The sequence below is a fragment of the Simochromis diagramma genome, unplaced genomic scaffold, assembly GCF_900408965.1.
Source record: "Simochromis diagramma unplaced genomic scaffold, fSimDia1.1 OVJJ01000557.1, whole genome shotgun sequence".
Taxonomy (NCBI): Eukaryota; Metazoa; Chordata; class Actinopteri; order Cichliformes; family Cichlidae; genus Simochromis; species Simochromis diagramma.
Window position 1 is genome coordinate 3772308 of NW_024387156.1, and position 25472 is coordinate 3797779.

The window sequence follows — 25472 nt, forward strand, 5'->3', positions numbered from 1 at the left end:
AAATGACTCACTCAAAAACAAGACAGGCTATAATCAGCTGGCCTGTACTGTTCCTGTGGCTTTGAGTTTGACTTCTCTTTATCAATTTAGCCAGTTGAATTCTACAAAAAAGCAGATTCTACTTAGGCTATAACTGGACAAGAATGAGCAGGATAAACGATATCTGTAGAGTTTTAAAGTATACGTTGGTTTTCTCCTAAAGCAATACCAAGCTGCAGCAAACAAAAACCCTCTTGATGTTTTTCTATAAATGATCACTCTCTCCACTTTCACCCCTGGTTAGAACCTTTTGGGTCTTGTAGTGTCAACCAAATCCAAACACTACCCATGTGTGGTGGTATCATTGGCAACCTTGTTAATAAAACCGAGAAAGTGGTCTGGTTTTCTTCTGTTGCTTGAGCTCTGTTATATTACGTTCGAACTGATAAGCCAATAAAAAGATTTCAACAGAAAACCCAAGGATCAAGTTGATCTCATCGATGCAAACTCAAACTGAACTTACCAAAAGCAGCAGCTCCTCCAGGAGGCTGAGGTCCCACCATTGTCTGTTGCCCCCCTGGAGTTGGGGGTACAGGTCGGGACCAGGATTTATCCACAGCAGGGCCAACTGTGACCACCCCAACATACTCTACAAATGTCCCTGGAAAGTTTCCCTTCTCCTTGGTCCTCTCATTAATCCCATGCAACCAACCTTTGGGACTCTGCTCATCCCCCTCCTGGTACTCCAGCCCCACTGCTGTCATCAGTGTGGCCTTCAGAACAGTGAGCAGGTCGCCTGGCTGGAGACTGATATCATCCCCATGCTCACGCTCATATTCAAAAAGCGCCCGGTACTGGAAGCTGTGAGATGCCATAGCAACAAGAGTTCACAGGAAGGTACAAAGCTAAACCTATTGATGTCACCTGAGACTTTTTTGTATTAAAAGTGAAATTAAATAGTACTAAATGAAAACTCAGTTAATTCAGAATACCTGAGGTGAAAATGGGTCTCGCTCTAAACCTGGGATTCATGGGATGCCACCTGAGATTTGCTCTGCCATGCTCACTGAGATAAACCAATTGAAATACATTTGTTAAAAATCCTATCCCTGAGGTGCAATTGGACCCATAACCCCTTAAAGAAAATGTCCAAAGTTCTTTATCCAAAACTTCCTCAATTGTGGTGAACTGAACAGTCGGCTGGTCTTTCCTGATTTGGATATCCACACAGTTCCTTAAAAATCCACAGTAATTCACCTGTCAGTCACAGGGATCCAGTCTGAGGCTTGCGTGCTTTCACAATCCAAATATTCAGAAAGGCAGATTACCCAACACACAGTGTCTGTGATTTGAAAAGACAAAAGACAAGATTGTTTCGGGACACCAGGCAGTCTGGAAACTGAAGAGTGTCCAACTTTTGCCGGACCTTTAGATGAAATCCCAGAGTGTAGATATTTTCTCCTGGTGGTAATCAGCCTACGTGGAAGCCACACACATATACACACTCACACACATACACACACACCTGAGGAAATCCACTGCACTGCAGAATTTGGCTTTCTTTACAGAGTGCCTCTGTGTGCACTCTTCTATATGAGATCCTGCTGCCTCTACTTTCTTGTCTGCGTAACCATCTGACGCAGACTGACACTCCTACAAACTTAAAATGGAGTTAGATTGTCAACAAATGTACTGTCTTTAATCCAGCCTGTTAGAATTTTAAACCAAGAATATATTGACACATGTTTTTTGCACTAGAGAAATAATAATAAAAAAAAATTACAATATCTGCCTGAGGGTCAGTTTGAATAAATAAAAAATAATCAAAATGTAATAATATTTTAAATAAAACGCATATCTCACACCATTCTGTTTGCAGGCTGATGAACCCTAAATATTACCAGTTACAAGAAGCATGACTAGGCGAATATGAAGTTCGCCATGCTCTAGTCTGCCCTGCTGTCGGCTTCCCACAAACACGCCCCAAACTCACCACTGAAACTGCACAGAGGAACTCTCCCCTTCCACTGATGGCTCGGTGCGCGAACTGTTAAGCTTCGCCAGTACCTGAAAACCCACAGAGCGACCCAAATAATCAAAGCCCCGACTGGAGGATAAGTTGATGGCGTTGGCTGGTCAGAAGACAGGCAGCCTGCTCTGTGTCGTAGAGAGCGGCAGTGCTGATGTCAGTAAAGCCCTCCTCCGCCTTGTAAAATATGCCAGTGAGCGGCCGAGACGGGACGGGTCGGTGCGGCGCACAGACGCAGCAGCTGCAGCAAAATAACGAATCCCATATAGGTTTTGTTTTGTTTTTGTTTTGGGTTGGGTTTTTTTTGCGTCTGTCATTATAATGTTACTGAGAGTTAAGATTAGATGGGAATTGTGGAGATGCCAAAAAGCATGAATTATGTAACAACTGTGGGACGTCCAGTGCGAGTCTGCAGGTGTCCGAATGCCGAGTTCGCATTTTAGGAATGAATGAATAAGTAAAACAGAAGATAGAGGCATGCGTGATGGAGAACGGCAGCGCAGCTTTGTTTGTAGTCTGATACACAAATGACGCAGCAACAGAGAGCCAGAGATTGCTGCGTCATCAGGTGCGCACATTTCCAGGGTAGAGATGGAGAGCACTCCATACTGCAAGAGGACAGATTATTCCTGCAGAGGTCAGCAAAATAGGACGATAGAAAAGTGCGTGTGTGTGTATGTGTATGTTATGCACACATGCAAACACACGTGCAGATATGTATGGTTGATTTTAAAAACTGGTTTAGTTTTGCCATTTTACCTGCTTTGTTCTTGGGGTTTGGTTTTGGATGGGATAGTGCATTTGATATATTCTACTTGCCTCTATCCCGTTCTGAGACGATGTTTAAAAGGAGATATAAAGTAAATCTATTCTTTAACCATGAGAACGGTTTAACCATGAGGCGGAACACGCCCCTCTCCCCTAATATTTAGAGTGCAAACGAACAAAATTACTTGTATTGAGAGTTCTATGCTTTTACCTTATACCATAGGTGGACCTTTTTCTTCAGCAGTGGCTCCCTTTTACCCCAAACACACAAACACACACACGCACACACAGACAGACACACACACACATACACAGTGTGACACATTGTCACTTATCAGCTTGATAAGTCAACTCAGAATTTATCAGTCTAGCTAATTTATCAAACTGATTTACATGAAATGGGTAGTGTTGGCCCCATATGACCAGCTACTGGTATGCTACCAGCAGGAGTTTAAATACATAACACAGTCTGAAAGCAGCACAGCTTCTGCAGAGAAATCAGTGGCATAAGTGCCTGTAACAACACAAGCACTGCACAATAAATAAGGGTTTAAAATTATTTAGCAATGTGTGTGTGTGTGTGTGTGTGTGTGCTTTATTTAGTTTCATCAGTAATACTGGAAAAGCCCCACTGTAATAAAGAAGGAAGGAAACATGCCAAAATATTGGCTGTGTGAGGCATGTGTGATGGAGAATGTAAATGTAAGTTAATAAACATATTAGTATTACAACTCTATCATTAACCCTGATGGGTTTCAACTGTTACTCCATTAAATGAATACTTTGAGATGTTCAGGGGCAATGGGATATATTCAAATGCTTTATGAGATTCTTATCTGGGCTTCAAGATTTAAAAAAAAATCATTTTCTTACTATGTCACATTCTGTTTAACTACTAACAACTTTCACTAAACAAATGTGCTGTACAAACAGACCAATCAATCTCAAAGAGTTTTGAAAACTATATTTAAATACATTTAGAGGAAAACAAACATTAGGAACACAAAAACAAAATGGAAAAGATGTGGCAGCCATGGTTTGTTGCATGATCATTTAATTATATTCATCATTCAGAGAAAACCATGCTTTTTTAATGGCAGTTCTCATGATTTGGAAATTCAGTTTAACTCACATATGGATTATTTATATGGATTATTTATATGGATTATTTATATAACCATATAGGTAAATGATAACAGCAGTTGCCTCAAGTTGCTTTATGTTGCTTTATGTTGTAAGGTCTTCTGTGTCCTGTCTCAACGACTACCGTCCTGTTGCACTTACACCCACCATCATGAAGTGCTTCGAGCGGCTCGTCATGAGACACATCAAGACCCTGCTGCCCCCCTCACTGGACCCACTTCAATTTGCATACCGCCATAACCGCTCAACGGACGACGCCATCTCCACTGCACTCCATCTTGCCCTGACACACTTGGACAAGAAGGACTCACACGTCCGAATGCTGTACATAGATTTCAGCTCAGCATTCAACACGATCATCCCCCAACAACTGATCGGAAAGCTGAGCCTGTTGGGCCTGAACACCTCCCTCTGCAACTGGATCCTGGACTTTCTGACCGGAAGGCCTCAGTCAGTACGGATCGGGAACTGCACCTCCAGCACCACCACACTGAGCACTGGGGCCCCCCAAGGCTGTGTGCTCAGTCCTCTGCTGTTCACACTGCTGACTCATGACTGTGTAGCAACACACAGTTCAAATCACATCATTAAGTTCGCTGATGACATGACCGTGGTGGGTCTCATTAGCAAGAACGACGAGTCAGCGTACAGAGAGGAAGTGCAGAGACTAACGGACTGGTGTAAAGACAACAACCTGTCTCTGAATGTTGACAAGACAAAAGAGATGGTTGTTGACTTTAGGAGGACACGAGGCGACCACTCACCGCTGAGCATCAACGGCTCCTCTGTGGAGATCGTCGACAGCACCAAATTCCTGGGCGTCCACCTGGAGAAGGACCTCGGCTGGTCCCTCAACACCAGCTCCCTGCACAAGAAAGCCCAACAGCGTCTCTTCTTTCTGAGAAGACTGAGAAAGGCCCGGCTTCCACCACCGATCCTGACCACCTTCTATAGAGGAACTATCGAGAGCATCCTGAGTGGCTGCATCACTGTCTGGTTTGGGAACTGTGCCACAAGACCCTACAGCGGATAGTGGGAACAGCAGAGAAGATCATCGGGGTCTCTCTCCCCTCTATTGAGGACATCTACACCACACGCTGCATTCGCAAAGCCACCAGCATTGTGGCTGATTGGACACACCCCTCTCACACACTCTTCACACTCCTGCCATCTGGAAAAAGGTACCGAAGCATTCGGGCACACACATCCAGACTGTGCAACAGCTTTTTTCCACAAGCCATCCGTCTCCTCAGCAAAAAGGGACTGACTGATAAACACACACACACACACTACACACACTACACACACACGCACACACACACACACACACACACACACACACACACACACACACACAAACATTATCACTCAGGTTAACTCAACTACCTCAAAACATTGAGACTGGACTGACTAATCAACACAAGCGCAAACACACTGACCTACACCACCAAACCATCGTACACACCAACCTGTAAATGCTCTTTTGGACAATATTATTACTGGACTTTTTGCACTAACTTCTTTACTTCCTAATTTTTGCTGCTACACTAAGGAATGTTTACTGTTCCTCCACTACCTCAACTCATCATCAAAAAACCTTATTATTATGTTACGTTGTGTTTTTGTATCATTCTGTCACTTTGCTGCTCTTGTTTGCACATTTGCACGTGCACTTTGTTGTCTGCTGTCTGATAACAACAAAAAAAAGTCTTCCTTAGATAGTTAGATAGTTAGTTTTTTTTTTTTTTTTTTGTTAATTTATGTTGTAATTTATGTTAGGTCAGTCTGTCTTGTCTCTGCTAGCCAGCTAACTAGGCCTCTTAGTTAGCTAGTTTAGTGTTTTCTGTTAATTTATGTTGTAAATTTATGTTGCATGTAGCACCTTGGTTCCTGGAGGAACGTTGTTTCACCTCACTGTGTACTGTTAAAGTGTATATGGTTGAAGTGACAATAAAGCCAACTTGACTTGACTTGACTTGAGGTAAAGACCCTACAATAATACAGAGAAAATCCCAACGATCAGATGACTCCATATGTGAAAGCGCTTTGATGACAATGGGAAGGAAAAACTCCCTTTTAACAAGAAGAAGCATTTGGCCTCAGAGAGGGGCGGCCAATTGGGGATGAGGAATACAGGTCAAGGATATGCTTGTCAGTGGGGTAAAGGGGATCCTTGAAGTATTCCTTCCACTACCAAGTATGTCCTCACCGTGTCCAACCTGATAGTTTTCCAGATTCAGAACAAGAATGAGAATGAGAGGCAGTCCAAAAGTCTTGTTCCATGGCATAGCCAAACTACATATTTATTTAATATGCACATTGAAGTTCACATCCTGGTCAAAAATGACTCTATATAAATACAATATAAAAATATATATAAACAAATCTTGAGTAAGCATCCGGTTAGACCATACTGCTAAGATTTTTAGGGCTGAAAATAATAACCACAGTTTTATCTAAATTTAGACGCAGGAAATCAGGGGTTATCCAGGTCTTTATATCTATAACCTTCTGGAGTCGTCAGACAGGCCAGCGTGTCCGTGACAGATTTAAGATGATGTAGCAGCAAGATGCAGCCTTCATGAGTCTTCACTTCAACTCTAAAGTGCGGACTTGAAACTATGCCAAGTAAAACTAGAGAAATGATATATAATTTGCGCCATGGTTTTTCCTGCATACTGTTGTCTAAAGTGGATGAAGCGTTCCAAGCAGAAAGTGCTGGCGAGCAAACAAAAAAAAGCCCCAGGACAAACAATCAAAGAATTATATGGCAAAAACAGTCTATGAAAAACCCTGGAGGTGGCTTTTGTTTTATTGCCATGTAGAAAGATGGAATGAAATGTTGCTGCATAGGTATATGCTAATTAAGTGACCACTCCTATACCATAACATCTCCTCCTCTATGCTTCCTTTCCTCTGTGATTACAATTTAAATGAGCTTTGGCCAATAGAAGATGGCTCATGTTCACTAGGAATGGGAATCTACCGGACTACTGGACTACCAAGTAATCCAATTTCTTGGAATTGTTAGCCTGCCTGCCTCTTATCAGTTTTTGCACTCGCATTACAACCTGCTGATTTCAGTTCGCGTGTCAGAGGACAAAATAGTAACGCAGTCTAGAGTTTGGATATGGACAGTTATCTGTATTACACAAAAGGACGAGATAAATGGTAAAGTGGAAAACTGCTTCCAGGACAGAAACAATCACATTATGCTGCTAACACAACTTCGGTTCTTTGCAAGCATCTGCCCAAACAGCATGCTAACACTAAGCTAGCCAAGAACCCAGAGTGAACGCAGAGTAAATGCCGAGTGGCTGAGTTGCCGCCCAGCAGCCAGACTCTGAACTTCAACAGGTAACAAGCAGATTCTACCTGTTCAAGTAGAATTACTGTGGCAATCGGGGGTTTTTTTTGTGTGTGCGGAGTGTAATTTTTTAACTTTACTTTGCATGGTCAGCTTTGTATTCTACTAAGAGAAAGATTTTAGAAATGCATGCCCTCACTAGAGATTTGTGTTGGTGTGTGGAGTAGTAGCCTTAGGTTATATTGTTAAAATGTGGTTATGAGACAGTGTTTCAGCTATTTTACAGAGTAACATAAAAGTAATTTAACGAGTAGTGTAACAAATTACTTTTCCTGTGAGTAATTAAGTAATGTACTGCATTACTTTTGAGAAAAGTGCTCTCTGTAATATGTTTAATAATGACTTTTTGAGTAACAACTCCAACACTGATCACAAATAAGAGGGTAAATATCAACAAATATCAACAAACATGCAAAAACATTTGACCCACAGCATGCAATTAATTTGCATGAATGTAATTTATTTATTGCTGCTTGGCAATAAATTCTCTCAAAACGGAGCCAATGAGAACCCAATGACAATCAATAAGAGAATCGATAAGGAATTGAAATGATAAGCATTATTGTTAATGGAATTCCAATCCCTAATGTTCACACATGGTTTCTTTTGTCATGGTCCTTCTGTCCTTGAAGTATCTCCAGCAAAATCTCTGCTGACAAACTCCAGGTGGGCCGTTTCGCCTTTTACTGAGGAGTGTCTTCTCTCTGGTCACTCTAATATACAGGCCTGATCGGTGGAGGGCTACAGAAGTGGTTGTCTATCTTGACAGTTCTCGTCTCTCCATATACACACACACTCAATGTATACATAAATGTGTCTGTTATACCTTCAGATGGGTTACATGCATCATATCGACAGATGACTATCAAGACTAAATTCAAAACTCATAAAAACATGAAAACTCATTTCATGGCATCATCTCATTCATATTTGTGAAATTTATTCAGACCTAAAAATGGAAAACGACAGAACTGATTAATACCCTCACAGAGAAAAACCCAAGATTATACAAGCATTTAATCTCTTATATCTCAGTGCTTGGATGAGGGTCTTTTTGTGGCTGTTAAGCGTATCCCTTCTTCTTTTTCTTCTTTCTCATACACACAAGCCAATCAGTAGGAAGATAATCTTTATGAGAACAAAGCCAGATTCCCCGAGTGAAGATAGTGGCTAGTTGCCCTGGATTAAATTTGACAGATTATATAAGCATGATATTACATGTTTATGTAATAAGAAAGGTTTTTTTGCCCATTGGCGGCTGAGCTTTACTGAGTGAAGGATGATTATTTTAACTGGTCTGGTGATTAATTTGTTTTTGAGTCTGTGTAAAGACAGGGAAAGTGTAATTGCAGTCAAAGGTCTTGAAAAATGGAGTTAAACCCATGATCTCTCACCCTTGATAAACATGTTTCTAGGGTTAAGAACTTATTCAGTGGGCAGGCTGGAGGGTAATGCATTGCTTGTTTAGCAAGGTTGACAATGTAATGAGAGAACTGGAAAATATCTTGTTTCATTTCATTTGTGATGTGAAGACTTGCCTTCTGCCATGTGTAGGCCGGAAATCATTAAACACTCTGACTACTGAGTGGAGAGATAGACAACAGCATGCTTCAAAAATTGTGGGTGTATGGTTCATTTTGCAATCAGGGCAGATGGAATACTTAGCTTTATTTCCTCCCAAGCCCGCCTCTCTGGCACTGTTATTCGAGACTCCACCTCCATGTGATTTACAGGATGCACCCAGACCTGCAGAAGTGAATTATGCTGAAGAGCTCTTTGAGGAAACTGTAAACAACATCAAAATCACCACTATCCATCTGCTGAGGATTGCTTGGCAGAAGTATCCTAAGGCATTATGTTATGGCTTTTAAAACAAATCATCCAAATGAGTTACAAAATAACTGCAGTTTGAGCTCCCCTAAATTTTTCTAAGCAGATCAGGGTGATGAGCTAATGACAATACTAGACCGATCAATTTATCCTTACCATCTGGCTCTTTCTGTGGTCATACAACATCTGGATGGTGGACGCCAGACTCAGTAGTATTGTAAAATTCTTTGATTTGAAACAATAAATAAACATTAGAGAAAAACCACAGCACCACCTTCGCCCTGAGGCATTTTTAGAAGGGTTATGAACAAACCAACACAAATGATTTATTTGCTGAAGAAAACCAGAGCTACAACATTTAATTATTGAGTAAAAGAAAACCAAACCCTGTCAAGTGGGAATTGTTGAATTCCAGTATCTAGTGGTTATTTTGTTCTTCCTTACATAAAAAAAACAGATACTGGTCCAGATACCAGGACCAATATCTGCTTTTGAATCTACTAAAGCCCTGTCCAACTCTCCTAGTCGTACTGTCTATCTCTTAGAATCTCCTCCATACTCTTGAAACTGTACTGGGAGACACAGAAAATCTTCTGGCCATGGTGTTAATGTACCATTCAGGAGGCGTTGGACTAGCTTTGCAACCTTTGTGTGGTCTGGGTATCACCTCATGCTACGAGTAGTGACGTGGACCCTTGCCAAATGCAAAACTAGTGGGAACAAGTATTTTGAAAAGATGAGGAGGAGAAAAAAATATCTATGGCCTCCAAATATAAAAACCTATTTTGGGGTTGTCTTGTTGTTGCCCCTTTAGTGCACCTAGTGTTAATTTCTTTAACACTAAAGCAGATAAAATTGATTAACAACCCCCTCTGCTGCTTAACTGACCAGATCAAAATCACAGCACAGTCAACTCCAACGTAGCTCCAACGTTATTGTGGATCACTTCAAAAATTTGTTGCAGCATGCTTGATGCAAGCATTTCCATGAGGTGGGTGGGAACATTTCTCCAAGTGGTGAAGCCGGCCACACGAAGGGCATCTACTGTCTGGAACTGTTGTCCATTTTTGTAAACTTCCCCTGCCATCCATCCCCAAAGGTTCTCAATTGGATTCAGATCAGGGGAACACGCAGGATGGTCCAGACAAGTGATGTTATTCTCCTGGAAGAAGTCCCTTGTCCTGTGGGCATTATGTGTTGTAGCGTTGTTCTATTGAAAAACCCAGTCGTTACCACATGGACGAGGGCCCTCAGTCGTGAGTGATGCTCTCTGCTACATCTGGACATAGCCAGTGGCCGTTTGATGCCCCTGCACCTCCTGAAGCTCCATTGTTCCATTGAAGGAAAAAGCACCCTAGACAACTATGGCGCCCCCTCCACTGTGGCGAGTAGAAAACATAAAAAAAAATTGCATGCTCAAAAAATGTTTTCTCTCACTCCCATTTCCTCTTGTTGCATGTTGAAGCTCTATTTAGGACCTTCTTAAGATCCAACCATGCAAAATAGGATTTTTTTTTTTGCCATTTTTCAAGTGGTGTTAAACTTTTGATTGGAAGTGTATATAGTATATAGTGTACTGACATTCAGTAATTCTCACATTGCATGGCTTGTTCAGAACAATAGTCTTTGCTGAATTTGTGACATAATTCCAGAAATCGTATTTAACTGAACATGTGTTGAAGAAGGCAATCTGACATAAAAATAAAATAAGAATTCTTCTGCTGGTCTATTGTAAATTAACTGGCACTACCCACACCCTATGACATATATTTATATAATCTTTGATAGGGATCCACAATTTAAATTGGGAAGGCCAGCCTAAGCATACTACTATTTTCCATCCCACTTTTTTTTCTGGAAAATGTTTTTAAAATTTTAAAGGTACTGTTTTTGTCAGTAATGTTGTAATTCTGGCTCATAAAATATGAGTTTTACTGCCTTGCCTCTGAGATCAACCAGTCTGTATGAGGTAGGTGCTGGGTCTCTTGCAAAGAACTCATCTATGTAGGTCTGTTCATAATCCATTCTAAACACGCCTGGGTGTGGGTGATAGAGCACACCCATCCCTATATTCTAACTGAAATCCAGTCTCTCTGGATGTCACATCTCTTTTTGCGAGCAGAATAACTGAGGCATTTATGAGATCCTGACTGGATGTCAGAGTCACTTTTTTTCAGTGCTCCAGAAACAGTGAATATAAGTATCTCTCCTGCCCAAAAAGTACTGTAAAAATTTGTTAGTTTTTTGCATATTTGTCACTGTCACGTATGATGCTGTGGCAGTGCCAGTTAAATTAATTATTGTGTAATTACCTTTTCACACAGGGACAGGTAGATCGAGACAGCTCTTGGATATAAAATGGCATTTAGTATTTATTTGGGTTATCTTTGTCTAATATAAAAAATTTGGTAAATGATCTAAAACTTGTGTGACAAATGTTTTTGATTAGTCTTGTAAGAGAATTTCTAGACTCATTTTTTGATGTCGACAAAATATTGCAAAAGGACAGAAAAAAGAAAAAATGACATGTTATATAAAGGGACACTATATTGCAGCACATGATGTTTGATATTGGTTAAAGAAACTCTAATATACTGAGATATACTCTGTCAAACAGAAAATGATAAAGAATGAAAAACAGTTTTCACAACTGCATGGCAGAAAAAGACATCATGCTAATTTTAGTGAAAGGTTGTTGTGACTCACATCACTTCGCTGCTCCATTGCTTCCTTCATCAACACTCCCTCAAAAACCTAATGAGTACCTCAACAATTAGCTTAGTAAAAACTGCAGCAGGGTTCAAACCTTTGTTGCCAAAGCAATGTGACAGGGTCAGAGTTCACTCACACAGACTCATTGTGTGTGTGACAACTGATGTGTTAGGTGGCCTTTGCTTCTTAGCCGTGACCCTTGCAGTGATTCCTGTGATCTGAATTTGGAATTGTGTCCTCACAAGTGAATGTTAACGCACATTGTGACTTTGCCATAGCACACGTTTGTAAATGTAATGAGATGCCTTAACAGGCACTGCAATTCCAGGCAGACCCTTCAAGCCACATGCACACATATCTAATTTAAACAAGTCCTTTCTGTGCCATATGTTAGGATATGCTTCTGTGAGCAATACAGGTCAAGAGCTCATTGGCAGGCCAGGAACATTTACCACACATATTTACTCGGCACATCCATCCTCTGCTACGCTCGGAGTCTCCTTTGTCAATCCAATTATTCCTCATATTGCTGCAGGGAACGTTTGGTTTTCTTATCACAAGCAAACACGTGCATTGAATTTGCAGAAAGTTAAAGGCAGGAGCAGGAAGAATGTAAATATATAGAAACAATGGGCTTAGTAGCAAACCTCAGGCTAAGCTTTGGTTCAATTTGAGATGAACCACCGAGGATTACATAGTTTAATTTGTGGGATTGTGTGTGAGTTTTGCTGAAGGCTGTGAGTGCAGACCAAGTGGTCCAGCTTAATCCAAGGTTTCTTAACACACAGACTCACATAAATATTGTGAAATAATTTATGATCTAGATCCTGAGTATATTATTTTTTCAGTGCCTCTGAGTTTGTTAGTTAGTTTGTTAGTCTCATCTCTATGTTCTGTCTTCAGCATCTTTGTGTCTGTTTACCTTCAGTCTCCCAAGTCCATCCATGTCTGTTTCACCAGTTGTGTACCCGTGTCTGGTTTGTTTGTGTTTCTGTATTTTCAGTCTTTGTCTCTGTCATGGCCTGGGTCTAGGGACCCAGGGCTCATATATTTTAGTGTATGTTTATGTTTATATTTTCCGTGTGGTGTTTTGGTTTGCTCTCCTTTTTTCTCCTGGTTTCTCCGTGTGAGCTTCTGGATGTTTTGGTTCGCTGGCTGTTTCTGCTCTAGAGACAGCTGCCGCTCGTCCTCCTCTGCCAGCTGCAGCAGATGACGCTCGTCAAGGGAGCGGTATTAAAGACTGCAGCTGAGCTGAGGCCGACGCTGGACTTTTGTATAAACCTTCGAGATAATAGATTTCCTGCTAACCTTAATGTGTTTTTGTTACCAGGAATCTGGAGCGGAGTGTGTTTTGAAGTCACGGGGTGGGAATAGGAGTTTTTTGGAGTCGCCACTTTTCACCTTTCACGGACATCTGCACTGTGTGGGATTCAGGGAGAATCGCCACAGGACCACAGTGCCTGGATTTTGTATATAGTTGTGTGTTTTCCACCCCCTGTCAATAAATCCACTGTCCTTCACTAAAAGTCTCGCGTTTGGGCCCTATACTTTCACTGCAACTCCACAGTCTGCCATCGCAGCCCGTGATAGTCTCAGTGTCGGCTTACCTTTAGTTTATAGTTTATAGTTTCATCTTAAGTTTGTAGTCAGTAATCTGTTTATATCTTGATCTATATTCCTAGTTTTTAACATTTTGTAGTAACACATTTGTTTGTAACACATCCCCCCCCCACCCCCCTCTTTTTTTTACCATCCAATTTTCAACCATCCAATTTATTCAACTTATCCCTGCAGCCTATCAAAGGGATCATGGGATGAAAGGGAAATCTTGGACAGCTCCACTAAACTAGGATTTTTTTTAAAATCAAATTTGTATTTTTATAGAACAAAACAATAACTGACACAAGAGGAGAAAAGAAGAAACACACATACACAAATTCTTGTACGTATGCTCATTATGACCAATTTTTGAGACTCTCGTCACTGGTGACTGCATGACAAATACTCCTCCAGTATTCCTCATCTTAGGCTCTGACTTCCTCGACACCACAGTCCTAACTGCTTTATAATTATATACATATATAGATACGAGAAAGGAAATGCACTGCATAATGCCAGAAGGTTTGCTGTTTTAAGATGCTTTTCAGAACAGGAAAGACCACTTTGCTTCTTTGTTAAAAAAACAACAAAACAAAAACCAAAACAAAAAACATTAACCAGTAAATTATTAACATAGTGCAAAACTAATGAGCCCAGTTCCTTCATTTGAGTGAGAGAGTGGTGGTTTGAGAACAGACTCACATGGATACTGAGAGAAGCTTTTTTAAATGTAAAAAAGCTGCTTTGTTACCTTGTCTCTGTTTTAACTCATCTCTCGTTCCCATCTGTCTTTCTTTATTTAAGCTTTCCTCAGTTCTTCTTCACTCAGTTTTTGTTTCTTTATTTTTTATCTTATTTTTTTTTATCATTTAGCATTTTCAAATTAACGAGACAGCTACTCTTCCTATCGCACACACATACACAGACACAAAATATATCCTCCTATGGAGAAGAATTTGGATGTGAGGAATATTTCACAGTAATAGCAAAAGATATTTTCCATTCAAGACACATGCGATGCACAATAAACGCATACACACGTACATATGGAACAGACTGATAACAAGGATGCATGCAGTGAAGCGGCAATGCTGATGCTCTTATCTCTGACAGGAAAATGCTGAAGGAACTTGAAAAGTGCTTGTGGGCTTGGTGAAGAAAGCCATGTATTCCATGCAATTAGTGGAAGGAATGCACATGTAGTACATAAACACCATCCACATTTCACAATGTTCTTTCTTTTTAATGGCACCAACCTTGATTTAAAATACGAAATGAGCGGTGACACTGGAATGCCTACATGTACTACATGTTCACCATGCTTTTAGGATGTGAGAGTCATGGGAAATTAATGACAGGCAAGCCAGGAGAGGAGAGGGAGGTCGATGTCATAGAGCACAGGTGTAGTGCTGGCACAGTGTTGCTGCGTACAGAGGCTGGCCTAATATTTTCCAGAATATTTTTTTCTCTCTTTATCCTTTACTCTCCCCCATTTATCATTCAAGCACTTTCCCCAGTCTGTGCCACAAACCTCCCTAACAAAAGAAAAATTAAACCTGCAGACGAAAGAAAGAGATGAGGAGTGACATCACTATGGATCAGTGGATCACTGCACTGTGATGCTGCAGTCATCACAGAGGTACATTATTGCAAGAAAACACTCTACTTCATTCAATATCTGCATGCTGTGCTTTATTGTTTCATTTGCATTAGAAGTATCACCTCAGAAAGCTCTTAAATCACATTACACTGCACAGAAATTAAATCAGAAGCCACATGTTGCTGTTTGCCCCTTTTGTGTTATTGTGTGAGGAAGCTGAGCGATAACTTCAGTGAATACAGCCATAAATAAAGTGAAGATGGCCTTAGGTACACTAAATTGAGATAAATGGAAAGATTAGAATGACACTAAATTTGAGAAGAGGAAAAATATGAAGGAAAGACGAAGTTTGTTGAATGTTTAGGCTTTTGGTTTATGTATTCAATAAAGGTCTCCATATATTTACCAACCAATTTATCAACACGCTTCCAAAAGCCTTTTTACTTTGAAGGCAAACTTTCTCTGCTTTCAGCTCTCAGTGTTCTTTTTAACTTTTACTTTAGTTGTTGATGAACAAGATACTGATTTGCAGTGTTGAATTTCATTACATATCTTCATTCAATATGGCAAAGAACACAGCAGCTGCATAGATCCTTCTAGACAGTTGTGTGATTATATATTTTGTTTAGTACTGTGAATCAGTTAATATTGTATAGTTATAATGCAAGGATGTGTTTACATATACAGATGTATATCCAGTACATGTAGTGGGGGGTGTTAGTGCATCTCAGTTTCAGGGGGAGAGCTAATCTGGCCAACAACTGTAAAGTTACAGCATACAGTAAAAAAAAATAACAGAACCACTCAAGCCTGTATAAAATATGACATTCCTGATACAGCATTAAAAGCATCCACATCAATATCATGTTAAGTACATCTATATCGCTCACTGAACATCCATCTATTTTCTTACTTGCTTCCAACTTAGGACATAGACAGACATGGGACAGGGAACACCCTGGAAAGGTTTCTAGTCCATCACAGGGCTAATATGGAAAGATAGACAATGACTTCTTAGAGATGGCATTAGTGTGTCCTACACACAACAACAACATCAACCTCAGGACCCAGCATGTTTAATATAGGGGAGGTGTGATGAGCTGATCGAGCTCAGGTGTGTCAGCCTCCCCCGCAGCCTCGCTACAAACCACGCCCCGCCACGGTTATTAAAGAATCTACCAGTTTTAAATACTTTCTTATAAAATACCCTTAATGGCTTTAAAAGAAACTTTATAACCGATGCCTCTCAAGTCAGCATGAATTGAAGCTCGAAGTTGCCCACAGTTTACCCATTGTTAGTCAGGCAAGCACTCTACCAGCAGCGCAGTGTGGCACACCACTCTGCAAAAACTGCTCATGACCAGTTTAAGCAACATGACAAAGAGCTACAGCTCAGAGCGTTTTGGAGATTAAGTATTGGAATTTCAGGAGCGGGACCACGCCTCCATACATGCTCCTTCTGGTTCTCATCTATACAGGTTCCCCCAGCCCTACAAGCTGTTCATTCTCGTTTACGTGCCCCACCTTACCTCCCCTTTTCAATTCTTTAACTTCTTCACTTCTATTTAGTACATGGGGATCTGCCAGGCCTGGGAGCCGCCGCCAGTCCCATTCGAGGCCTTCCTCAAACCGCAGCTCAATTCATGTCCAAGCCATTCACCTTTACCTACTAAAACGCTGTCAAACATAAAATTAGGGTGTGGGCCCAGCTAGTGGATTAGTACATAAAGGTGAAAGGCTTGGACGTGAATCGAGCTGTGGTTTGAGGAAGGCCTCGAAGGGGACTGGTGGCAGCACCCGGGCCTAGCAGATGCCCTTGTACCAAACAGAAGTGAAGAAGTTAAGTGTTTGGAGGCGTGTTCCCGCTCCTGAAATTCCAATACTTTATCTCCAGTTATACTTGGAAAACCTCAGAGCTCACAATTAAACCTGGTGGTGGAAACAGTCTGTTAGGTGAGTTGCACATCACTCAAGGAAACCTGAAAACTGAAAGAACACCTTTCTGACCAGGTGAACATGGAACATGGAAAAATAATGTAGGGAATTAAATAGTAGAATATATCAAGATTTGCAACATTCTCACACTGCATCATCAAGTTGTAGTTCATAACATGCCAAAAGAGTGCAGTGTTAAAAGTTGAGTGCTTTTGAAATTTCATAGCAATTCCCTGATTAACTTCTACCCTGAACTTAAAATATTATCCTCATGATTTATTAAAATCAACAGCTTTCATTTCGTGGGACCACGCATGCTTGAAGTAAAATCTGCAATCATTAAGCATCAAGAAAGTACTGAAAAGTTTCACTGGATGAGTGTGAATTCAGCTGATGGCCCTAGACAAAAGAGCTCCAGAGTCCACCAGAGTAATCTTGGGCTCTCTTCTACAGGATGTCTTTTATCCTGTCCTCCTAACCCAGTATGAACCTTCCAGACCCCTCAGGTCATCTGGATCCGGTTTTTTATCAGTTCCCAGAGTCAGAACCAGACACGGAGAAGCTGCATTCAGCTTTTATGCTCCTTATATCTGGAACAAACTCCCAGAAAGCCTCAGATCAGCTGAAACACTCAGTTTATTTAAATCCAGGTTGAAGACTCACCTATTCTCAGCTGCATTTGAATAAAGCACCAAATCCACACTTTTAAGCTTAAATTTCAAAACTTACACTAACTACTGATCTTATCTATTTCTGATTTTATCTGTTTTGATTTTATATACTGTTTTGTTTGTTTGTTTGTTTGTTTGTTTGTTAAGTGGGATTAGAGCTCTGGGTAGCTCCCCAGCTGGGTCTAGACTGGGTCTAGAGAGTACTTTAAATTCAGGGAATTTAAAATAGAAAGTAGCTCGTCCACAGAAGGACTGGTAGCTCCCCTTACGATAAGGGTTCAGATCGCGCGAACAGGTGTGAAATGTGTGTGTTTAGTTAGTTTGTTTGTTTGCTTGTTTTAATCAATTTTAAATCATGCTTTTTATTTGTTTTTGTTTCTAATGTCTCTGTAAAGCACTTTGAATCACCTTGTTGTTGAATTGTGCTATACAAATAAATTTGCCTTGCCTTGCCTTGCCTGTCTTCCTTCTCTCACCCCAACCGGCCGCCCGTCCTTGAGCTTGGTTCTGCTGGAGGTTTCTTCCTGTTAAAAGGGAGTTTTTCCTTTGCACTGTCGCCAAAGTGCTTGCTCATAGGGGGCCATATGATTGTTGTCTTTTTTCCTCTGTGTGTATTATTGTAGGGTCTACCTTACAATATAAAGAGCCTTGAGGTGACTGTTGTTGTGATTTGGTGCTGTATAAATAAAACTGAAATGATTTGAAAGGTATTGATCATCAAGAAAACACATGTTTCTTAAAACAAACTAGTAAGGCAGTCAGTCCAGTTGTTGTGGAAATATTCAGTCTGGAACAAAGTGGTAAACATATTTCTATGAGGCCATGCTGCTACTGTTTAAACACAGAAACATGTTCAGGTTCACAAAACCACTGAGAAAACAAGCATGCCTAAGAAAATAAAGCTGCCTGTGAACAGGAGATTGAAGAAGAGGCTTTGGTAACAGACTGATCCTGTACCAGGATGGTAGTCATGTGACTGAGAGACTGAAGTCTTTGTGTGTATTTCTCTCTCCCTCTCTCTGAGCATGTGTCTGTGTCAGTTGTGATGAATAGCTGTGTCCTGCAGGGTGTTTCAGGGACAGACACTGTGATGATGGCAGAGCAGAGGTTATTCAAAGGAAAACTGACTGTGAGCCTAAAGTTCAGCAGCAGCACTGACTTCACAATGTATTTAGAATAGAATAGAATAGAATTCAACTTTATTGTCATTGCACATGCACAGGTACAGGGCAACGAAATGCAATTTCACTTCAACATACTTCACTGTCACATTTATAAAAATGTCAGTCAGTTATCTTCCGTTTAAAAAAAAAAATCCATCTCTTGAACTAGACTCACCATTTAAGAAAATGCTTTTTCCCTTTGCTGTCCATGTGGATTGTCTCTTGCTTACATGGTTTTCTGGGAAAAGATTTGAAATTATTATTTTATATTTACAAATAGTCCGCAACGACCTCATGAAACTTAGATACTGTCATGAATTGTTAGGTGCAGGACTCAATCACAGGACTCCAAAACTGGTGAAAAGTGAAGGGGTTTTCAGTTAATATCTCATCACTTTCCCCCCTGCCTTTTTCCCTCTCCCTTCAAATGTGGAGCGTGTCAATTCAAATCAAGGCCGGCCCAGATCTTAGTCTAAAAATGCATACATCAGTAGATGTTAAGAAATAGTGATTCATGAGTTTCCAGCCTAGCGGATGGCAGTGTAAAATGTGAGCTTGACATTTAGATTACAAGTCAAGCATGAATTAAATCTCATTTGAAACACACAAGTCTCTATAGACCTACATGGTAATACCCATAAATATGAAGTTTTTGACCTTTCATGCTGCCATTTAGAGTACCTTATCATTAGTTAACAAAATCCATGTCTACATTCCCCCCAGTGGGATTGCTTTATACTATTGTATTCTACATATTAAGGCTTTTTAATATAATATGCAAGAGATTGATGGAACAAAATGTTCATTGAGCACCATTTTGAAAATGAAATCAGTAACTCGAACAGCTGCTTTCTAGTAGGTTTCTTTTGTAGGCATCTCCTGAGCTTGAAGTCAAATGTTAAGAGGAGATTGTGCTCATTTCAGCCATGTGATCTCCATGAATTCATTAAAGTTTGAATGAAATCTTTGTGAACTGTGTGACAAAGGGCTCACATTTTCAGTGTGGCTGGACAATCCTCTAGTGCTGCAATCTATGTACTGCATGTTACCAAATTATGTGGCTACAAACAAACAAAAACAAACAAACAAGCTTTATTCGTCACATACACAATCACGACAATGGATTAGTATTCATAAAAGAAGAGAAAAAATGTATTTATTTTTACCAGGCTGTGCTGGTAGTGCTTGTCTAGTGAACATAAAGGGACATCTGCAGTTTTGCCTGGAACACTATAGTCAAAAGAAGATAATAAAAAAAAAGATCATGTTTATATTTTCAGTCATTTATATTTGGCAGTTTGGCTCGGTTCCTAACGTTTTCAAGTGAATACACAAATGGAAAATGGGCGGCTGGGAGAGCAGTGATAAAACAGCTGATATTGGTTTAGTCAGACACAGCATGAAAGGCTGCGTGGCTGGCAGATGTTCAGCAACTGTTTCGCAACTGGATGCATGTAAAGGTACGAGCTGACTGATAGTTCAGCCAGGTCTGTGTGACCTGACTGAACTTTTAAACATGATATATATAGAGAAATAATATATTTGGCAATTAGACTCTGATGACCCATCATGGCAGAATGGAATCCCAGCATTGGGGGATTTAGGACAGAGTCATGTGGAGTCCAGACATTTGTGTTGGTGAAGATGAAGACCCAGGGTTAGAGGGAGCTCTGACTCAGGTGGCTATGAAGGGGAGGAGGGGGTATCACGAATGAGAGTCTAAAAGGCAGAATGACACAGAGCACAGATTTAAACCAAGTAAAGTGGAGGCTTATTGGCTCAAAGGAGGCTTGCAGGAAGCTGATTGTACTATGGTGATGATGTCAGTACTGAAACTGGAAAGTGGTAGTGATGTAAAGAAGGAAAAAGTTGCCTAGCATTCAGGAAAACAGGCAGATGAGTGATGACATTTCTTCCTCACTGAACCTGTGCATAAGTTATAAGTAATATACTGATGGTTCTTTTGTTTGGCAAGGTGGTCCTTGACCTGATAAAGGACCACAATTTTGGATTTTAAGCCTTTCACACTTCTGAAATAGCACCATAGCTTTTGCATCAAATTCTTCTCTTGCACAACTGGACGGTCACCTCTTCCTGGTGATGAATGTCATGGTTTTTGAGATAGTGGGATGAAGTTCTGGCTGTGTTCTTGGTGTTTATCTGTCACGAATGCAGTCTGAGTGTATGGTATAGTGAACACATCATAACATATCATAATTGTTAGTCTCAGAATATGTCTTTTAATAAAGTCCTGGAAAACCTCAGGGATGCTACTCCCACTTTAGCTGGTTGTCTTCATCTGGCATCTCTTCTTGTTTTGACAGCTGGTTTATATTTCTTATAGATGCTGGTGTGACGCATACATCCTAGAGGTTGTCCATATTAAGTACTCACCATAATAAAACCAGATTTTGTAGTCTTTTAAAGCAAATTAATTTTAGATTTGGACACCAGTGTGTTCAAAGTATTCATAGAAATGCCTGCTTTGGTTTTAAGACACCTTATGCATGAGACACAATTGGCTAGGCTGTAAGTGTTAACACTTCTGATTATGAACAGGGGCTCCTGTAATACAATGTCTGTTGTCTGTAAAAGAAAGACCTCATCTTTTCATTTTAAAATATACTCTCTCACACACTCTCTCGCTCTCTCACGCACACACGGACGCACGCACACACGGACACACACACACACACACACCAAGCCAACTAATGTTTACTACTACTGCTGTTGTGGGTTTGCGTATATGTGTATATGGTCACTACTTATCTCAGCTATTTTATGTGACAGACAAGTCACTCAACTGAGAAACATTCTCCATCGCGTCTCTCATTCCCCTTTACCCCCTCCATCTTCACCCAGTTAGATGGTATAGAGCAACTATAGAAAGATGAGGCAATGAAAGGCTGAATAGATGGAGAGAGGAGGGAGGAGAGGCAAGGCACAGTAGGAGGTCAAGGGAAAACGATCAAATGAAAGTGGAGCTCAGTATGGAGGGATTGATTAAAGAAGAGTAGGCTGCACATCAAAAAACATGTCATAAAACTGGACTGCATGGTCCTTTCACCAGCCTCCCATTTCAGCTGCCCCCTCCCTGCCTTTAAGCCTAAAATGATGCAACATGCAATCAATAATGAATGTGTAAATTTTACATTATTCATGCACCATCAGACTTATACATTCAGTTCTTTATATGAATCCTATATGGATGAATAACACACTCCTTTACACCCAACAAAGAGATAACATCATCTGAACATTAGGGTGAGAGGGTGAAAATAACTAAACATTGACCGAAATCGGCTCATATAGTAATTTACAAAGAGTAACAGAGAAGAGGAGAGAGACAGAGATTAATCTTGAAATAAAAAGAAATATGATAGAGTTGATGTAAACAACAATAAACCTCGTTAGAACACACAAAAAGCTGGTAACATTGACCTAAATGTTTATTTTCATGTTGTTGTTTTTCTCTAGTTGAAAGCAGAGCCCCCTTATTCATTAAAAAATAGAGATCACGGGTGGAACCCCAGAGGTGAAACGCTGAGAGAAAATGCATCAGATTTTTTTTCCAAACAATAAATTAACAATTTGATTCAGCCACTGGAGCATGTTTTCTTCCTTTTTGTTTGTTTGTTTTGTTATATGCAGTGAACAAGACTAGCGCCAAGATCAAGGTAGCACAGAGGGAGGTTAGCCAACTATCACAGCTGCAGAAAGGGGCGACAAAGAAGGTGCAAGAATGCTAGAGACGCAAAACACCAGCTACTGGTAGACCGAGCAGTCAGTCAAGACTGCAAGACTAGGTTGCATATATGTGAATCCTCCTGATTTTTCCGTGAGAATCCTGAATTTCAGTGCCCCTCCCGAAAATCTTCCAGAGCCAACATTCTCCAGAATTTCTCCTGATTTTCCACCTGAACAACAAAATTGAAAAACAATATCCCAGAACTCATAGCGTGGCCCAGCCAATTCCAGTTTCCAACATTGGCCGCAGCTACTTAGTTTTAATATTGCTCTAAAATAAACGTTTAACATATTTTCAGGCAAGAATGTAGCTGTGTAAACTTCAAATATCTGAGCCGACGAGAACAGCAAATTCCCGGCACATCGTTCTCAAACCCCCGCTGTCTTTCGCTACTCAGGTTAAACATAATAATAATAATAATAATAATAATAATAGTAATAATAATAATAATAATAATAATACATTTTATTTTAAAGCACCTTTCAGAACACTCAAGGACACTGTACAAGGTAGAATAATAAAAGCAACATAAAAGTAAACAGTTTACACAATCATAAAAGCATAAGACAAATTTAAAATAGCAGAGTGGAGAGGTTATGTGGGATAAGCACTTAGATAACCTAAAAATGTTATTGTTTGGCTTTTTTCAGCGTTTTATTTGTTCGTGAGTACATCGGTTTGGCTGAGATTAAAGTTATTAGATTATCTTAGATTAAATAAAACTTTATTAATCCCTCGGGAGGGTTCCTCCGGGGTTTTCACACAGCTGAATAAACGTAAAACAGAGAACTGATTTAACAGAAGTGTGAGATGGTCAAGAATTTACGCCAGCGTCCGGTTATACTTTAGATCACAAGGAGCAGACGGCAGAGTTTCACTCCACCAAGAGAGCTCATGACGTAATTCTGAAGGCTAGACCGTCCAATTTCACAGTCGCTCACTTCCGGTCTACCCGGCTTTCGGAGGACCCGGCCCACTTAGATCGCAAAGGCCGGGTCCTCATGTGGATGCAGCCTCTGAATTTGGACACCCGGTGAAATAATAATGGTAAAATCTGATTTACTTTATCCAAGAAAAAGCGTTCGACTTATCCGCCTAGGCTGCACTGTCGAGTGCAGATCCACTGAGCACAGCACAAGCTAGCGAGACAGAAGCTAAGCTCGTTGCAACATGGCAACTGCCTCAACGCTACCCAAAATTGAACCTCCCCCACCCTCATTCAGATCTGGCGTTTGGAACTATTTTGGTCTTCATGTGACGTATGACCCTGAAGGTAAGCGCGTCATGGACAAAAGTAAAACAGTATGTCGGATGTGCCACGCAATGCTCAATTACATTGGTGGGAACTAGTGCGTTAGCGCAGTTAGCTCGTTAACATGTTGACGCTGTCCAGCCCCATGCACGGGGCAATCCACGGTAGCTCGTTAACAGAGATTTGCCGTGTTGTGGTGTTAAAGTTATTTCAACGAGATTAACGCTGACAGCACTAGTGGGAACACAACAAATATGACTGCACATTTACGCCGACATCATCTTAGTACAAAGACAAGTGGAAGCAGACAAAAACAACAAGCACGCATGCAACAAACTTTACCCGAGTCATTTAGACAGCCGTTAGCACATGATTCTCCTTATGTGGACCTGATATGTTTAATATGCTGCTGAGAATATAGCCCAGAAGAAGCGTATAGTATAGCTTTTATTTTGGAAAGAGACATTTCTCTGTAATAAACTCTCTTTTTCCAAAGATGAGTGATTTCTCGATCAGATAGATTTATTTTTTTATGACTTTGTTGTTTCAGCAACATTAAATTTAAAAACTGTACTTTTGAGTTAAAATATATATTTATAATTTTAATAAATGACAAATTAAAAAGGCATGAACATTTTTTGTATCGAAAAAACATCGAACCGTGACACCAAAGTATCGAACCGAACCGTGAATTTTGTGTATCGTTGCACCCCTAATATATATATATATATATATATATACACACACATATAGATACATACATACATATATATGTGTGTGTGTGTGTGTGTATAGATAGATAGATGAGCAAGAACTTTCCTCTAACCCTCTGAGATAAAGATCATCATTAGTTAAGGCTCTAATTCTAACTCAGCCCATGCTATACAATTGTTGTTTTTAACAAGTTTTATTCCAAGTCTGAATAACTAGAGAACAAAAAAAGAATTAAAGGAACACTTTGAAAACACATCAGATCTCAATAGGAAAAATCATGCAGGCTATCTGTACTGATATGGACAGGGTAATGTGTGAACAAAAGGATGTCATATTGTTTGATGGAAATGAAAATGATCAACCTACAAAAGTTGAATTCAAAGACACTTTGAAAATAAAAGTGAAAGAATTATGTGGTGGACTAGTCCATTTTTCTGACGTTTGCAGCAACTCAGAATTGTACTGAGTAGTCTGTATGCCCCCCAAGTAACTGTATGCATCGCTGACAACAATGGATGGAACATGTTTTCCACCTTCTAGCGTACCTGAATAGATAAACCTGCTTTGTGTGTATCAAAAAATAATTCCACTACACATCAGTACATTTCTTCCTCATACTCTAATCCATCATTGCAACCATGGCAGTGTTCCCAACTAATCCTGATTACTAAGTGCTAATTTTTGTGTTTATTTTGAAAATTAAACGACTAAAGCACTAAATGTTACAAAGGTATTAATTTATATAAATAGGATGTGTGTGTGTGTGTGTGTGTGTGTGTGTGTACTTAAACAGTGGCATTTAAAACTCATCTAATCCATCATGATATATACCATACTGTAATCCAAGGTGTCTTTTGAACAAATTGTAAGATGTAATGGTGCTATGATCTCCTAAACTGAGCAACAAATGTATTTGGTTCCTGCCCACACTAATAATTCCAAGTCTACCAAATACAAGCCAA

At 40.2% G+C, this 25472-nt stretch overlaps 1 protein-coding gene across 4 annotated transcripts in view; it reads right to left on the reverse strand.

Moving 5' to 3' along the window:
• LOC120744258 (phosphatidylinositol 3-kinase regulatory subunit gamma-like) overlaps positions 1-2293 on the reverse strand; it is a 189150-nt gene extending 186857 nt beyond the window's left edge. For 2 of the 4 annotated variants that reach the window (XM_040048529.1, XM_040048527.1), the window contains exon 1: positions 503-2293. In XM_040048529.1, coding sequence (XP_039904463.1) covers positions 503-854 — 352 coding nt within the window. In that variant the 5' untranslated portion in view covers positions 855-2293. The remainder of the gene's footprint in view (positions 1-502) is intronic. The other 2 variants (XM_040048528.1, XM_040048530.1) reach the window with 2 other exon arrangements.
• Between the last annotated feature and the right edge of the window lie 23179 nt (positions 2294-25472).